The sequence below is a fragment of the Syngnathus floridae genome, chromosome 1 (genome assembly GCF_059516105.1).
Source record: "Syngnathus floridae isolate MCC-2025c chromosome 1, RoL_Sflo_1.0, whole genome shotgun sequence".
In the NCBI taxonomy this organism is placed as follows: domain Eukaryota; kingdom Metazoa; phylum Chordata; class Actinopteri; order Syngnathiformes; family Syngnathidae; genus Syngnathus; species Syngnathus floridae.
Genome location: NC_142413.1, coordinates 19,630,386 through 19,648,514, shown reverse-complemented (window position 1 = coordinate 19,648,514; position 18,129 = coordinate 19,630,386). Strand labels below are relative to the sequence as shown.

Genomic DNA, 18,129 nt, shown 5'->3' with positions numbered 1-18,129 from the left:
AATATTTTCAAAGTAATGGTGAAATGTTATATGTAGGAAGTGACTGCTCACATGAATACAAGAACACAAGAAAATTACTTTTAATTTCAGTCAAAATTTGATCACTTTGACAGCGCATAACAAAGGTGAAAATATAACGTCCTGATGTGGTTCAAAATATTGCATGGTAATGTGGTCCCAACAACTTAATGACTGACTAGCTTGCTCAGTAAGGCACACGAGAGATCTCGTACTAATGTTTTAAGATTAAATTATTAAATTAACACTGGCATGTGCAGAAGTGACACGGCATTGTGGTGTATTTAGCAGATGGGGCGTCAGATAATTTCCTGCTAACATTTGATAAATTCATTTAAAGTTCAACACACCAATTCAACATGGATTGCCACAAATCTCCCTTTTAAATGTAAGATCATTGTAAATGTCACAGTGAAAGTTTCAATAACTAATAACATTTTTAGGAATGAAAAATCAGAATGTATTCATATAACACATTGAATAAAATTTGAAAAGGGTCTAGTAGCGTATTTTTTACATAATGCAACTGATTTTTAGATTTCATTTTCATGAAGCCATAACAGTCCATACCATCATGTTCATTGTGCAATTAAACTGCCTCAGTCCACAGATCACTGTGTTAGTCTATTGCAGTCCAAAATATCGACGAGGTAAATATTCTTTGGCCAGAATGATGTTCATATGGCAGCTGATGCATTGATCAAAGATGAGAAAGAGAATGGGTGTAGCTTGTAGCCTGTGCCACTGTAGAACTTGTTCTGGAACTCCACCCTGGAAGAAAAATGGCCACACCATTTTAAAGACTACCTGTTGACAATACAATGACATCCAGCTCTGCTTTAGGCACTAGGAACATAAAGCATTTCTATGAGATTATCTAACTTTAAGCAAGGTCACTCAAAGATTCTGGGTCTTTTGACCTCTTGCCGAGGTCATCGAGAGGGAGGGAGCTACAAATGCTGCACTCATGCAGGGATGTCAGATTTATGTGATACAGAAATCATATCAGACCTTTTAAATTTGCCCAAAGATATGATAGGTAGGAGTAATTTCGTATTCTGGTCACCATATGTGGGCATACACTTTTTTAAAAAACAGGTGTGACGATTTGTTGAAAATTATTTTTCTGACACCAAAGTGACAGCTTGTAGCCTCCAGTTTGAGAACCACTGACATGACAAATATGGATTAAATGAGTCAGACTGCCTTCAAAGACAGACAACAAAATAAGAGTGGGAGGGAAAACAGTGATTTACCAGTGCAGACGGAGGGCGTGCAGGAAAGCCGAGAGGCCCTCCATAATCAGCAGGATGGAGATGGTCAACACAGCAAAGAAAGCGAAGACTACAAAGAGAACTGCAGAGCCCACGTAGCCCTGCCACCTCAGGGCAATGCGCATCACCATGACCCATAACACCTCTGACAGCTCTGTGGGGACAAACAACCTCAGTCAGCTGATCTTCACTGCTTGGAAATTCCAAGTCATGTGTGGCTGAATAATTCCCCCACAATAGAAAAGTATCCTTTTTAAGAGGAAGTCTGAGTGCGAGTGTAGTTTGTGTATGCGCCATGTGAGCAGCACAACTTGGTGCAGGTGTGACTAACGTGCGTGTGCCAGACTGAGGGCCCAGAGTCGCAGATAGGAGGCAGTGTTGGAGATGCAGCCCAGGCAGTATTCGATGGTGTGGATGGCCTGATGCATGAACACGTCTGCAGCATCAAACTCCTACAGATAAAACAACAACATTTCAGCAATGGCTTCATTCTATTATTAAGACCAACATATAAAAAAACAGCAATAGTACAATTATCTCCATAAAGTTAAAAAGTCCCTAAAACCCAAATTACTATTGTAATATTATGCACAACTTGAACATCAACACTGCAGCTAAAATGTATCATTTAAGTTAATAGTGTTAATAAATTGCTCAAAAACAAACAGTTCCAAAACTAATCCAAATGCAAATGTATCATAGTTATGAGTTCAATGCAATTGGCCTGTAATTAACAAATGTACTGTAATGGGGCAAGTGCAAATCTTTACTTAATTATTTAACAGAATTTCTAAAGCTTGAGGTAAGTTAAAATATAAGGTATTTTAATTTGATACTAAATGAAACTTGAGACTAACTTCCCTATGTCCCATGTCCAAAGCTGCTCAAATACATAACTGACATGAATCAGCTGTTAAGACCCCTAACTAAAACCACATCATTGTTTTGTTTGCTCATGATTACATGATGTTACCATGAATGCAACTGTATCTAAATGAATGCTTGAAAACAAAGTTCTAAAAGATTAAATATAACTGTAGTGCAAAAAAGACAGAAGGACTTCTGCCCTCACCTCCTCCCCAACAGAACCTCTTGGGTCTGCGTCCCCATCCCGGGCGTTGGCGGCGCCGTCGTCGACCATCAGCGGGTGTCTGTCTTCTTGCAGATGCTGCAGGGGACAGAAAATCTTCACACAAAATGGACTCGCCTGAGGTCGAAGGGTTCAAGCCACAGGTAGATGAACTCACCAGCTGACGCCTTCTCCCCTTATGTGTGCTGTATTCCAGTAGTGGTTTCCCGAGCAGAAGGACGGGAACAGAGCAGAGCGCCAGCACCACCAGCACTTTCTGAACGATAGCCTGCATCAATCGACACAACTTTGTCCTTAGTGCTTGCCTTACAGTAACTTGGTCGTGGGTTAATTTTCTACATCCCCCAAATGTCTGGCGTAAAATACTGAATGCTATTTTGTTGCTTTTACATTCCAAGGAAACTACCAGCACTAAAAAGTCAGTTTTTGCGATACTCAAGTCAAGTGTTACATAAGCTGTGCGACTCAAAAATGTGCTGTAAAACAAAAAAAAAGAAAAGAAAGGTTGATATACTTTAAGCCACACATACCTGTCCCGTATAAAGTGGTGGGTTGTCTTCGTTTTCTGCGAAGAGGAACATGTCTATAAAATGGATGAGGATACTGGGGGCCACTTTGGACTGGGCGGGAGTGTAAGCGATCCACTTGAAGACCACCATAAACACCAAGTATCCAAACAAACACAGCATGAAGAACAGCTCTGGGATCAGCACAAGGAACACGCTGCTCAACTTGCCAAAGTGCCTGGATGGATTCACGTCATTTAGAACACGTCGGGGTCAGTACAATGGAGGTAGCAGAGAGTGGTCGCTGGGGTGTTTGGATGGTGACTTACACGTAGTTGAAGAATGACAAGGAGACTCCAAAAGTCATGTGGATGATGCCAATGATAACAGACATCTTCATCTTGTACGAATTGAGGAAGGTTAGCTTGTTATTGGCCAACCCCCAAATCTGACCATGACACGATAGAGAAGAAAATCAATTGAGAGAAGAAAGCCTGCGGGAAAGAGACCCGATCTACACATTTGACAGTCGTACCGGGTCAATGCCGAATGGATAAGGACTGGTAAAGACACCAGGCACGACAGGATCCATAGACAAAAAGTTGTTCCCAGCCAGGACGGACGAACTATAAAAAAAAATTTTAAAAAAGGCAGCAAATATAAACAATATACGAAAAACATAGGTTGTAAGATCGTATATACATTTATAAAAAAAATTAAAAATAAAAATACTTACTTCCAAATGTTTTTCTCAAACATTGGACCCACATGCCACCCTGAACTGAAGATGCTGAGCCCCCGACTAAAGCACTCGTTGTAAATGGCTCCCGTGTAGATGGAGAAGAGTCCCATCAGCAGAATCAGATACCGACCTCCAAACATCATCTTCCAGATCTGAAAACCCAAAACGGTCACTTTTTTCACAGAAAAAATACATAAATAAATGCACTGAAATGATGACGAGTAAACGATTTAACAGCGTGCAAGAGTCAGATACTACATGACAATGAAATTAAAATGTCTGACAAACAACGTCGCTCTTGCTTCTGCTTGACAGAGATAGCAAAAACAAAAATTGATAAGTCAACCCTCGCTGACTGACAAAGAACACATGAAGTTTTCTGCAGAACAAAAGAAAAGAAATTTGCACCAATCTGCATATTTTGCGCTCTCTTTACCATCTGAAGATGGAAAATAATCACCCACACAAAGGATCATAACTCCCCAAACTTTAGTGTACCTCATTATTGCTACTTCTCATCTTAGGGTCGTTCTCCTCGAGAACCATCCAAAGGCCGGCCAGGGTCATTAGCAGACCATGACCCACATCCCCAAACATCACAGCAAACAGGAAGGGGAATGTAATTATGGTGTACATTGCTATGGAAACATAAGGAAGACCAAACATGAGAACAGACTTAGAAATGACGGCTCAGTGTTAGCGATGGTTTATGGCGATGTACCTGGATTGACCTCCCGGTAGCTTGCCACGCCGTAAGCATCCACAATGTTCTGGAAACCAGTGGTGAAAGAGTTGAGCGGAAACAGGGTAGGCGGAGAGGTGGATGAAGCCAAGCGGTTGTAGAAGGAGTCAACACCACTGCCGCTTTTCCTCTGAGGAGAATGCAGGCGTTTGATTCAGTTTGGTGTTTATCCGGGGAGGGGTCGCAAGTTTCAACTGATGTCTCACCCCTCCCTCTCTGAGGGCACTCTGCAGCTCAGGCAGCTTGGCGACGGGGCACCACGCCTCAGCGATCAGGCACTTGTCAGTGACGGAGGGACTGCAGAGGTTCAGGACCATTTGGACCGCCTTGCACTTTTGGACGCGCACCTTCCACTGGGGCAGCACAGCCACCGCCCGCACGAGGAGCTGCTGCAGGAAGGCCTCGGTCTGAGACAACACCTTCGGGGAGAAAATAAAGGTTTCAGAACATGACATGTACTCAGAAATATATTTAAAATAACATCCATTTTTTGGACACGTACAGATTGGATATCTTCGATTCTGCCTTGAAGTCCTTGGAGAATCTCCTCTCTTTCAGCTGTGTTCTCAGGATACGTAAACGTCTGCGTGCGAAAGCTTGCCGCAAAGTGAACACAGAAGATTAACAAGCTATGTGCCGTAGATGCCGAAAACCAAAGAGTCGCAGATTTACCCACCAGTCGCAAATCTTTTTCACTTTCTGTCCTATCTGGTCCCCCCAGTACGAAATGAGGAAGACCGTCCACTGCACCATCTCACCCTGCAGATGAAATCAATTCCCGTTAGAACAAAAAGTCAGAGATAACTACGGTTTCCCGTACCCCTGTCCCCACCGTGTCTGGGTGCTCGAGACGATCCTCCATTTCTCTGAAATCCACAATGATGTAACCACGGCACGCTCGCCACAGCAGGCGCTCAAATGAGGGTACCCTCCACGGGTGGACCACTCCCGCGACAAAACTGAAAGAGTTCAATTATACAACCAATAACATAAGCCTTTTGTTTCTCAATCATAAAGCATACATACAAATCAGGAAAACAATGTCACATGTTTTGGTTTTTATCATTAGTTTATGTGGTTCCTTCTGAAAAGGTGGTGTGGACATGCTTGATGCCGGAGACGCATGACCCGAGGGAACATGCCAGCTGGTCGAATAAAGTGTAATTGCACATCCATTACAGTAGTTGGCAGTGGCATTTTCATTGCCAGAGGCAGTATTAGGTCTATGATGGAAAAGGTTTGGCTCATTCTCAGCCTCAGCATTCTCCCCAAATGTCCACCACTGGTTTACAGCTTTGTGCATTTCTTCAAGAGCACACGTTCATTGGACATGAATGATAACTTCACCATCGAAAGCAAACGCTGCTGAGGCAATTGCTTGCAGCACCTGTATTATTTATTATTTTGTATTATTTATTGACTATAAAAAAAAAAAATAATAATAATAATCAACAGAACATAACCGTTTGTCCGAGGACGGGGCAGGAGATACAAAGTGCAATGAATACACCAAGGAGAAATGTTTAATGGGGATTAAAAGAACGGTGGAGAAAGACTAAAAAATGTTGAGGAAAGCGTGCTTTGCTTTACACTATGATGACACGACAACATGTACCTCAGGTGGACATCGCGGTGGTTGTCAAACAGACCTTGGTTTTCCAGGATAGACAGGGGCGCCTGGGAGAAATCCAAAAAGAAACAAGCATTCGTTAGTGTCGCATGGGATTTGATAATGATGACAGAGGCATGCTTCATGCTGTCATCACCTGCGAGGTTGTAAGAGAGTGTGCTCTGGTCAGCACTCCTCTGTACTGGCACAGCTGGGTCAGCTGAGCTCGAAGACTGTCTCTGTTTCTGGATACCTTAGATTAGAATAGAAACACACAAGAATAAGAGTACAATTCAAGATTTTCTTTCTTCTTGATATCAAAATGTATGGTGAGGTGTTTTAGCTCACTTCTCGTAGCTCTCTGGCCAGCCTCTCGCTTTCCTCCTCTATGGTGATGAGCTCGCGGGGCTGGGGGGCTGAAGGCGTCGGACAAGGAGGGGGAAGGGGCCCCTTCAATGGAGGGGACAGGGATCGATTGATCTCCTGCTCTAGGAATGCTGGAGCGCAAACAAAACGGATCACATTACTTAGGAGAGTGAAGTAAATTTCAAAAAGAGAGAACACATCTGTAGCGATGTGCACGCATCAAAATATTTTTATAATAAGCATATAATCATGATGATGTAGTTTATTTAGTTGTGTGATGTTATATTGTGTCTCGTTTCATATTAATGGTTTCGTAATAGTGGTATTAAGAGGAAGATTGGGTCAGGGATGTCCCTGCTGGTACCAAAAACATGACCTACCACTGCAATCTGGTCAGATCCAGTAAAAGAATTGTGGCATTATCAGCACTATTATTAGTGTGTAAGTTGAAAACAGAACAGGTAAATACTCACAAAATGTTTTCTCAAGCTCTTCACATCGTCTCACCTCACCAACAAATTTCCTTTGAAAGGCATTCACGTTAGGATTTAACTAAAAAAGCAGCGGAAAGAGGAAGAATGGGTTAAGTCACAAGGGAAGAGGAAAATATTACTGTTGGGTGAATCAAATCCAGCATCTTGGAATTTACACATGATGCGTCATAGCAAATAGATTAGCACTACATAATAATAACTAATGAGGGTCCAATTTGAACACTTGAAAGAGGAAATAAAAAGAAGCTGACTGTGTGTTTTGCAGGCTGGAGGATAGGACTAAGACACATGAACAGAAAACTAAATTAATCTGTACAGAGCATGACAGTTCACGAGGCTAGCTGTATGATTCTCGTCTCCCTGAACTCTGAGGACCATGTGGCGAGTGTGGCTCACATCTCTGAACTCCACCAAGCCCAGCTCCCCCAATTCGCTGACACAGTTGTAGGCCGACCCGGACTGGAGGAAGAGCTGCACCAGGCACACCTCCTGGCTGCGGAACATGGCGCCCATGGCTGCCTGCACAACAACGAAACCAGACAATCTCATTCTATGTCACATCCAACAAGGTTGGCAAACTTGGCACTTTACGCAAGGTTTTAGGTACAACTGAGTTAGTCATGGACAGGGGGGAACAAAAATGTTGCTTTTTTTAAAAGTACTTTTAGCAGTGGTGGGAAGTAATGCTATACAAATACTGTTACTGTATTTTTCCCCCTCTTCCCCTTACATTTCAGCATCTGTACTCCCTTAAGTTTACCAAAATACAGGATCAATACATCTGTTGTTAATAATAAAAAAAAAAAAGAAATTCCATTTAACAACAGAGTGGAAGTTGTTTTACCAGTTTTTTTTGTTTGTTTGTTTTTTGGGAGCGAAAGCAACTATGAGCAGACATAATTTAATTAAGTGTCAAAGGGGAAGCACAAAGTTCCCTTTAGTGTAATCAGAATATTCCACTCTTGCATAAAGAGCTCAATGGGCTGTCTGAAATCTTATGGATTTCATTTCATGCCTACAAACGCTCATCTGAGATTCGTCAAACTAAACCAAATTTCAGTTTTGTTTCAAATTTTGATACACTTAAAATATTTGAGACTGCTGTTTAACATAGGGATTGACAAATTAGCGAATCTTCGATTACGTTTAAGAAATGAGTGCAGTGATTTTCTAATATTTTACTTTTATTGATTTTGTCCTTACGTACAACAAAATGCTAACAGTGACTGCAACCAATATCACGCAATGCAGATTTTTATTATATTTAAAAAAAAATGAAACTCAAGGCTTCTTTAGTCCTCTGTCATGACTCATACGTCAACTGGGTCAGTTGTTTTCTGTCACGCCGTACCAATTGAAACTGAGACGGAACGGATTATAAAGTAATCAAAACATTCTCGTCGGTGCATCATTGATGGGAAATATATTTCGTTACAAGGGCTTGTAATTTGCGTTTGTTAACGTTTCAAGCCACAAATACTCATAGACGAAACTCTGCACTTGATATTATCTAAAAGACAAAGAACGTTTATAATGGCTCGCTCACCCGTTTCTTCTCGTTCAACACTGCCGGTCTCGAAGCACTTTTGTCATAAATGTCGCCGTCCCCACTGCGTCGAAGCAGGCGACTCGTTGAAAGCAAGTTGAGTGATTTGACTCACACTTCCCGTTTGGGAAAGTCACGTTACTCCAATCTCACGTGACTCCGAGAGGCGCCCGCCACGACATGCGACCGCCATCTTTTACCGTAATGTTCGAAACCTGCGAAATAAAATATTCATCACGTGGTTGAATCAAACGTGCACGAAAACCTTTGTATGCAAAACTGCCTGCCTGAGATTAGATTTCTCCATTCATCCACCCACACGTTGTCTTAAAATTTAAATTCCATACATATAGTACAAATTTCCTCTTTACGCGTGGCTAAGAACCATCACTCTTAAAACTTTTTACCCCGCCATTACTGACCCTTTAGGCCTGCGAGTACACGATCACTTTAAAAACAACCACGGCTGCATACAAAGTGCAGCGCACACAGAAAAAAATGAAATGGCAGTTGAAATAAATGAACAGTTACAATAAATAACAGTAAACTCCATAAGAAATAAATGAACAGTAACAAATAACATTAAACGCCATAAAACTGTAAACAACGTTGTGTCTCATGCCCAGACGCTTGACGTAGATTTGGCTGACTTCAAAATAAAGTGCTTTACAGAGCCAAGATGTAAGAAAGCCATACCACATAGTTTGCTGTTTCTAAGTCCTGTTCTGAAAGGAGAGGCTTTATTTTTACAGAGCTGCATTAAAAAAAAAGCTGGATTGAACAACTTCACCAATTTTCACATTTAAAATTATGGACCGAGTTAAAACCCAAATTCAAGAGTGCTGGCTTGACAAGACAAAGGTGGCCTTAAGGAGAAAGTGTTTGCTTAGCAGGACAAAAATATTTTGCATCGCAGTGAATAATACTGTGCTTCCTCCAGATGGAACACATGGACAGCAAATACAACGAAAACAGCAGGGGCCCCCAAAATTGACAACTGTGGAAAACCATACGACACTGGGCCAGTGGGACTCAGAGCAACCGAAGGCCATCGCAAAAAGTCTTGTCAAATAGTTTTGACAAATAGGATCTTATATGAATATATACAGTGTAAATACAGTATAGCTATAAATACAAATATGAACACATGTACAGATACTTTAATTATACATGGCTTGACAGGACGATCATTGATTAAAAACAGAATGAGACATTCTAGTGATGTGTATGTGTAATGCCAGCACTCGGGATGCTAAAGACAGATCACGTTTGCATGAGAATAAGGACTGAAATTTGATTGCACCCCCCCAAAAAAAATGTTAACGCAAAACTGCAAATTGCACAGCAAGACACATGCAATGCAATGCAATTAAGACTAAAGATGATTGCAAATATGCATATCATTTTACATATATTGTAAATATATGTAGGTCCTTACTTGTAAGAGTGTTGGATTTGCAGAGTAAGGCTTGACTCTGCACCACTTAATAAATGCCCAACCACTTAACTATCTTAGCTTAAGCTTGACTTCCAATAAACACAACGGTTTATTCCAGACACCGGTTTGCGAGTCACCAGTCAGGAGGTTGTTTTCTTTTATGGCGCTGCCTTGGATTACTTTTAATTTTAATTGAAGGCAAATTGTTACCGACTTCAACTATGTGAGTACAATACTGTCCTTGTTGAGCAACTTGGCTGTGCAAATCACAATTTATGCCTTAATTCAATGCCAAAAAACACAACTATAACTTAACATCAAGGCAAGATGTGAGCAGATTTTTATTGTTTTGTGATAGTAACCATCATATTTTAAATTTGAAAAATAAGAATGCACTGACGTACAATATTTTTTCAGGATTGTAAATAATTTGGTATTTTCCAATGGCATACAAAAGATATTTTACTGTAAAAGAGCACATTGTGAGATACACACATTTGATTAGACAGTCAACAAAAACGTGCACAAAATTCCCAATGCAAAGTAGGAAATGAAATGAGGGAAGGGCAAGAATTTAATACACCTTCTCTGCAATTGTTTTACTACAGATGGACTTTCAAACTATTTTAACTAGTCCACATTAAAAGACAAAGAATTTTACTTATGATGACCTATGGCCCGAGCCTCCCAACTGCTACACACAAACACACAGAAGATACAACAGTTTAAACTCAGAGATGCTATAAAAAAACACAACATGATTCAGCGGCTGATTTATCATTTCAACTGACACTGCATAAAAGGTATTGGAATTATGATGCTGAGCTTTCAAATAGATATTTTATCAACTTTTGTTTCATGCACGAGGACTAATAAATGAAATAAACAGAGTTTGTGATTTTCTTTCAAACTAGAAATTATAGGTCTATGCCAAGTATGTATCCACAGTCTCTGGTCCACCTCTGTTGTCATTATCAATTTTTGCTTTTCTACAAACTGTAAAACTTCAGACTTCGGTCCATTCCCGCAGAGCTCAGGAAACGAGCATTCTCTCCGAAGGCCACTCCGCTCACCAAACCTGTGTGATCTACAGATGCGCCAAATAAACAAATCAATGTCTGGAACAGATACAAATGTAACACATCGGACGAATATTTACTAATACAATGGCAAGTGTGCCCTCACCTGTAAAATTGAGAACCTCGGACCACTGTTTGCAGATGTAGACGCGGATGTCGGACCCTCCCACAGCTAGGTAGGTACCACTCTGATCAAACACGAGGGACTTCACCTGCAAAAGCAAGACATGAGAAATGAAAACATTGCTAACAGACTGGAATGTTTAAATGATGTTGCCATCAACACAAAGTTATCAAAGAGTGCAAGACATGTTTGTCATCACTTTTCAATCAAACCATTTATAGGGCTAATTTGACAGGCATCTTCTTTCATGGTAAAATTCCTTAGAGAACAGTTGTGTGCAATAAGAAAAGAGATGACTTCATGGCTGAAGTCTTATTATTTACGCACCTCATAGTTGTTGTCCAGTGTGATTGTTTTGAAGTTCTTCAGTTTTCTCAGATCCCAGAGTTTCAGAGAACTGTCCTGTGCACCTAGATTACAAAAACAGAGGAGTAAATCTGATGAAACGGGTCCAAATCAAACTAGCAGCAGATCGCAGACATTTTGACAAAGAAATTAGAAAAAAAGAACAAAACAAAAAAAAACTAAGAAGTTGACACCTGTAGCCAGATAGTATCCGTTCTCAGAGAAAGCGATGGAGGTGACGGGGCCCGAGTGACCAGGGAAGTTGGCCACATTGGTACGCTCCTTCAGGTCCCAGATCTTGATCTGGGAGTCAGCAGTTCCAGTACCAAAGATGAGACCATCGGGGTGGAACTGAGCACAGGTGAGTGCTGTGGAAGAGGAGAGCCAAGGGGGCATGTGAGCACTAGGAGATGAGCTCCTCTATTAAAAATGCCCAACACACGCTAGCGCTTACCACAGCCGGCACTTTCATCGGTGACTTTTGTGAGGACCTGGCCAGTTTGGATGTCAGAGAAGGCCCAGTACTGCACAAGAACAATGAGGGAAAACAAAGCCAAATCAACACAAATTAATGCTGCTATGAGGACATGTTAGTCACATAAGTGATGTCATCCATTTGACATTTTTCTTTTTTTACTGAAACAGCACACATACCTGATCCTCAGAGGAGCTGAGCAAGTAGTCCCCAGTAGCATGCAGGGACAATCCAGTGACACCTGCCTCGTGAGCACGCACCACCTGGACACAGTTGCCCCCGGTGACCGACCACACGCGGATGGTGGTGTCGGGAGATGCAGAGAAAACCACAGACTGGAGGAGGAAAAGACAACTACAATTATTACAGGGTAGTCAACACCACGATGAGAGAAAGACAAGGAAAAAATAAGCAACCTGGGATGGATGGTAGATGACAGAGGTGACCTTCTTGGTGTGACCCTTCAGCGTTGCCACAATCTGCTCCTCAGTCTTGTTAAATACAACCACGTTTTTGTCAGCGCCACCTAGAGGAACGGACCACAATTGCATCAATGTCAAGGTCCCTTGTGACTAACTGGGTCAAAGCAATTTCCAGACATGAAATTAGCCTACCAGTGAGGACTTTGTTGGTGTCCGAGGGACACAGATCCAGAGCAAGAATACCCGGCACACTGGCACTATGAAGACCCTGAAAGCAGAACCAAAGTTTTCTCTCTTGGTTTCCTGTCATCACTGCCAACTTGTTTCTACAGGGCAATACGAGTCACCGCAGTAACACCAGTCAGTGTGGTAAAGCATCAAAGCACTCTAAGAAACATCCATCCATCCATCCATCCATCCATCTTCTTCCGCTTATCCGGGGTCAGGTCGCGGGGGCAGCAGCTTTAGGAGGGACTCCCAGACTTCCCTCTCCCCAGCCACTTCATCCAGCTCATCCCGGGGGATCCCAAGGCGTTCCCAGGCCAGCTGAGAGACATAGTCTCTCCAGCGCGTCCTGGGTCGTCCCCGGGGTCTCCTACCGGTGGGACATGCCCGGAACACCTCCCCAGGGAGGCGTCCAGGAGGCATCCTGATAAGATGCCCGAGCCACCTCATCTGACTCCTCTCAACGTGGAGGAGTAGCGACTCTACTCTGAGTCTCTCCCGGATGAACGAGCTTCTCACCCTATCCCTAAGAAACAGTGGACTCCCTTTCATCTATAAACACTTACAGCATGAGAGGCCACTTGGCGGTATCTGCCAAGATCTTCAGATCTAACCAGCTCCTCTGGAACAGTTTTTCCTCGCTGGACAAAAGACAATTAAGTTGAGAGAACTTTACAAATATTTAAAAAAAAAAAAAAAAAAAAAAAAGGTTAACACCCCCTATACCTTCTTTCTCTCTGTGGTGAGAATTGTGGCTTTGTCTTGAAGCTGCAAAATAAATAAAACACATAAGTTCCAAGGCTGCTTAAGTAAATTGACATATCAAAAAAACACGCCTCAAAGATTCAGTTGACACTACCTTCTGGATGATCTCTGGAGTCATGCCAACTTGTTCACGAAGCTCCATAGGCTCTCCAGCAGGACCCTGCCAGACAGGAATGAACATTTTGCTCTACCACTACACAACTCACAAGTTACCGTATTTTCCGGACTAGTGCTATTGCGGACTATTGCGGAGCGGACTATTAAGTCGCTCCGGAGTATAAGTCGCACCAGCCATAAAATGCCCCAAAAAGTGAAAAAAAAACCCATATATAAATCGCTCCGGAGTATAAGTCACATTTTGGGGGGCGATTTATTCAACAAAATCCCACACCAAAAACAGTCATGAACGAGCAACAACAGGCTAAACGATAGCAACAACAGGCTAAACGATAGGTATGCTAACGTGACAAACACAAACAAAGAGCTGAGAACGGGCCTGATGTAACATATAGAGTGATTAAGGACAACTATTACATGAATAACATGTTTATAAAACCATCGGTGTCACTCCAATTCATTAAATCCATCGATTGTTCGATACGATACCAACAGGCTAAACCAGGGGTGGGCAAACTTTCTGACTTGCGGGCCGAATTGGGTTCTAAATTTTGACCGGGGGGCCGAACCAGGAGCAGATGGATTTGTGTGAAGTAATATAAATGACATGTAAAGGTCATTGCATAACACGTTTTTACTTTTAGTAGATACTAAAGCATGGATATTAAAAAAACTTTTTGAAAACAAATGCATTTATTAACAGCATTAAAAAAATACTTCACCAAAAAACTACTATCAGTGATTCTTATGAAATACGACAGTTGTGATGAATAACATTTTCCATCACTTCAGCGCCCGCAGGTCAGATTTATGAAATATGTTTATCTAATGAGGCGAAATCACATCCAACGGCAAACATTCTGACCAAATACATCATCTTGAAGAATCAGTGAAAGATTACATCTAAATAAAGTAATAAAGAAATCAATAGTATTGTTGGTTTCGCTTTTTTGCTAATGCATCATAGTCTGGAGTAAAATTTGTTGTGGTAATTCTTAGGATAGAGTCGAGGTCCGTTAACCTAGATCTGTGACAGGCTTTGTTGACGTTCATGTGGCTGAACGTCTTCTCACACACGTAGGTCGAGCCAAATTGTCCACTCTTTTTTAACATTCGGCACTCAGTGTCCACCTTTCTTTTCTTCGGGCTATTCATTTTAATGGAAGGATTCCAGGGGAAGGTTTGTGGGTGGCATTAGCGTAAAACTGTATCTGAAAGCTCAGTGCGCGAATTACGAGAATACTGACGTCACAGCCTACGCTCGAAATTCGGCACCGATAGATGAAATAGAGCGCCGAGTGCGCCGCGTCCGTACTACTGAGTACGCACACGCACTTGTGAGTGTGCACCGAGCTTTCTGACACGGTTCCCGGGAGTAAGTGCGCGGGCGGGCGCTTCCCCATCTACTGGGGAAACAGTAATTGCAGGGAAAATGACCCCCCAGAAAATTAATAATACAATTTATTCAGGTTTGGCGGGCCGGATTAAACGGCCCCGTGGGCCGGATGTGGCCCGCGGGCCGTAGTTTGCCCATGTCTGGGCTAAACGATAGGTATGCTAACGTGACTAACACAAACAAGGCGCTGAGAACGGGCCTGAAGTAACAGAGTGATTTAGGACAACTATTACATAAATAACATGTTTATAAAACCATCTGTGTCACTCCAATTCACTAAATCCATCGATCGTTCGATACAATAGCAACAGGCTAAACGATAGGTATGCTAACGTGACAAACACAAACGAAGAGCTGAGAATGGGCCTGACATAACATATAGTTATTAAAGAAAAGGATTACATGAATAACACGTTTATAAAATCATCTGTGTCACTCCAATTCATTAAATCCATCGATTGTTCTTTGTCAACAATGGGTGCGCGCGGCTGAGGGCGCTTGCACTTCAAAATATTCCACAGGCTCATGTAACGATAGATAAACTATATTTCAAATAACTATAATTTAAGCAATATGATCAAACCATCCGTGCACTTTAAATACATCGATCAAATTCCTCGTCCTTTGTCAACATCGCCGCGCGTGCGCCCTGACGTCAGCCTCGTCTTTATTCCACAGATCTAGTATATAACTATATTGTAGCGTTAACAAAGTACAAGGATAGACGTGGGTTTGGTAAACGGCCCTTTGCTAAACAAAACAAGTCGATTTTTTTTCATATACCAAGACACACAAAGAGATTGAAATTACAGTCCCACTATCCCTCGGTGGGATAGTACACATATGCATACAAGCAACACAAAAAAACCCCAAGAAGGCACACACAATGAATAAATAAGAGTGTTGAATAAATGATAAACGAATAATAATAAATAATAATAATAATAATAAATATAAGATGAGCAAAAATGGAGCAAGTGTACATACAGCAGACAGTGGACTTGGATATGGTGCTTTAAAGTGTTAATTGCTTTACTTGATGTTTTCTCTATTTTTTATGTTTTGAATATGTTCAAGATAAAGATATAAAAGCATGTGAAGTGATCAACTATATTAAAAATAACATGGGAAGTGGTCAACTATACTTGTAAGTAAGTGATGTCTTAATGATCAAGTAAAAATTTGTGAAAAAAAAACATATATAAGTCGCTCCTGAGTATAAGTCGCCCCCCCACCCAAACTATGAAAAAAAAAACGCAATTTATAGTCCGGAAATTACGGTACATGAATCAGAATTAAAAATCTTACCACTGCAGCTGCCTGGGAAGCAGGAGCTGCCTGAGGTGTAATCAGCCCAGCCTGAGGTTTGAGTGTGGCAAGAGCTATGGAAAAGAAAAATAGATAAATTAACTCACCCACATTGATATGTTTTAAAGACCATGTCACACAAGCTGCTATCAACCGACCTTCTCTAGCTGCAGCGACCTCTTTGGTGAGTCGAGCAATGACTCTGCATGCAGCATCGTGTTGATAGAGGGCGTGCGAGAGCTCTTGGCGAGTCGTCTGCAGCTGCTGCCTCAGAGTGAAGCTATGAAGCATAACAGCATCCTACAAGACAAGAAAACAAATGAAATGTGTTTACCTAAAGGTAATTTATTTCCAATCCTCACTATAATAAGTATCATATAAACATTAACTCGCATGTTATAATATACATCTTTGTTTTTGAGATAATCCCTTTTCCTCCCATACCGAACCAAATGACATTCAATTTTCATAAATCAGTTTTGTTTATATACCTTGACATAAAAACACAATATATATGGCACAATGTGCATTTCAAACCTCTACATAATTTTGAGTCGTGTATCATTTAAAAACTTACCCACTCATCTTGGAGTGATTTTAGAATGGCGGGAATGCTTGTAGCCGATGGCACCTTTGGTCTAACAGGATGGGAGACTGGCAGAGAAGTAAAAAATGTCAGTTTTGCACAAACACCATGTGAATCAGTCATAAGAGAAAAGCGGGGAATCTAAAAATGAATAGCGCGGCTTTGCACCTATTACTGGTTACTTAGTGCTTGCACACATTTTTGACAGATGCCTTAGGAGTGCATGACAAAACATTAGTAAAATGCGAGTGGCAAACAAAAACAAAATCTGCGTCAGGCCATTTTAACCAATTTCAAGGCAAATAAGTCATTACCGTGTACGGAAAACACTGACAAAAAATCACGTTCTTGCATATCTTGCAGCCAATAGTCACCTTTGATGTCTACAAGTTGTTCTTCGGACAGAGGCTGCCCATTCATCGGATCTGTCCCATTCTCTACGATGTACTTCTCGATGAGCCGGCGCTCAAACACTTGGTTGGAAACCGGAGAGACGCACGGGTGCTCTGGTAACTCGTTGGAGACTGAACAAGACAAAAAAAATTCACATATAGCAGCGACTTGATTCGGCAAGAATATGTCGGAGCTTGCGACGCACGCAATTGGCGGCAGTGCATGGTCGCTAGCGTTAGCTAATTTAGCTAACAGCGTTAGCACGATTGCGCACAGCTAGTTTGCAACGCCAATCTTTGGAACTTAAGGTCACTTACTTGCACAAACCAAAGACATCGTCCTGGTCAAGGCTTCAAAAATACTTCTGATGACGGTAGTAGGCTCGTTCTGTTTTTACAATGACGTAGAGAGCAGCTGATGACCGCTTTAAAATATTTTCATTAAGTAGAAGATAGCACGCTCTTCTTTCATTGCCGCCACAACCGGAACTTCTTCTTCCTGAGTTCCGGAAGACTCTGCACGTTTGGTGGATTGCTGCCCCCCACTGGTTAAAGTATGAACATCTACAACGGAGCCAAACTATCTTCTTTAGGAAGTTTAAAACATATTTTCCTCTTTTCCTCTTGCATATGCTGTGCTCATGTGGAATAGTTTTGCTGTCGTGAAATAAGTAGCTCATATTAACATTTGAATTTGTCTTTAGTCGTTAGAGTCACTTTGGGACTGACTATTACAAAATCTGTATACAAATTACATTTATTTCAATATTATTAAAAATATACGGTATAATTTCTCAAGAAGAGAAAAAAAATATTTCATTTGTCAGAAAAAAATAATCTACGGATATCATTCAGAAGAGATTAGGAAGCTAATCGAAATATTTCAAATATAAATATTATAATAATATTATATATCAGAGGTTCGACTCATTGTCTATTGATTATTTTGTGTTGCATGTCGGTTGCTGGAAGGAAGTTCCAATTATGAGTTGTTTGTCCAGTATATTGTTTAGAATTACAGGAAAGGATGGACAGAGGACTAGACAAGCATCTCAACATGCAGTCCATTT

General features: G+C 41.4%; 2 protein-coding genes across 2 annotated transcripts; both read right to left on the bottom strand.

The window, feature by feature from the left end:
- Window positions 1-56: 56 nt before the first annotated feature.
- Window positions 57-8,544, bottom strand: tcirg1b (T cell immune regulator 1, ATPase H+ transporting V0 subunit a3b). The gene is made up of 21 exons (XM_088385560.1): window positions 8,388-8,544; window positions 7,238-7,360; window positions 6,821-6,899; window positions 6,330-6,478; window positions 6,139-6,234; window positions 5,988-6,049; window positions 5,205-5,331; window positions 5,049-5,131; window positions 4,875-4,968; window positions 4,579-4,791; window positions 4,352-4,502; window positions 4,129-4,268; window positions 3,625-3,782; window positions 3,424-3,514; window positions 3,218-3,336; window positions 2,913-3,126; window positions 2,540-2,650; window positions 2,365-2,460; window positions 1,624-1,744; window positions 1,275-1,446; window positions 57-789 (listed from the first exon to the last, which is right to left on the bottom strand). The coding sequence occupies exons 2-21, from the start codon at window positions 7,352-7,354 to the stop codon at window positions 696-698; spliced, it is 2,487 nt and encodes an 828-aa protein (XP_088241686.1). The 5' UTR covers window positions 7,355-7,360; window positions 8,388-8,544; the 3' UTR covers window positions 57-695.
- Window positions 8,545-10,148: 1,604 nt separating this feature from the next.
- On the bottom strand, window positions 10,149-17,576 carry prpf19 (pre-mRNA processing factor 19). Its single transcript, XM_088390104.1, has 16 exons — window positions 17,378-17,576; window positions 17,042-17,191; window positions 16,659-16,735; window positions 16,240-16,381; window positions 16,082-16,155; window positions 13,355-13,420; window positions 13,222-13,263; window positions 13,062-13,136; window positions 12,463-12,538; window positions 12,265-12,374; window positions 12,028-12,183; window positions 11,828-11,897; window positions 11,568-11,741; window positions 11,356-11,438; window positions 11,011-11,116; window positions 10,149-10,912 (listed from the first exon to the last, which is right to left on the bottom strand). Exons 1-16 carry the CDS (start codon window positions 17,394-17,396, stop codon window positions 10,815-10,817), a joined length of 1,518 nt encoding a protein of 505 aa, XP_088246230.1. The 5' UTR covers window positions 17,397-17,576; the 3' UTR covers window positions 10,149-10,814.
- Window positions 17,577-18,129: the final 553 nt, after the last annotated feature.

Excerpts from the sequence above, each read along its gene's own strand:
- tcirg1b (XM_088385560.1), bottom strand. The coding sequence starts at position 7,354 with ATGGGCGCCATGTTCCGCAGCCAGGAGGTGTGCCTGGTGCAGCTCTTC. Across the intron at positions 5,132-5,204 it reads GTCTCGAGCACCCAGACACG|GGTGAGATGGTGCAGTGGAC; the intron begins GTGGGGACAGGG and ends TTTCATCTGCAG. Across the intron at positions 3,515-3,624 it reads TTTGAGAAAAACATTTGGAA|TTCGTCCGTCCTGGCTGGGA; the intron begins GTAAGTATTTTT and ends TTTTTTTTATAG.
- prpf19 (XM_088390104.1), bottom strand. Across the intron at positions 12,375-12,462 it reads CACCAACAAAGTCCTCACTG|GTGGCGCTGACAAAAACGTG; the intron begins GTAGGCTAATTT and ends CCGTTCCTCTAG. Across the intron at positions 12,184-12,264 it reads TCATCTACCATCCATCCCAG|TCTGTGGTTTTCTCTGCATC; the intron begins GTTGCTTATTTT and ends TTCCTCCTCCAG.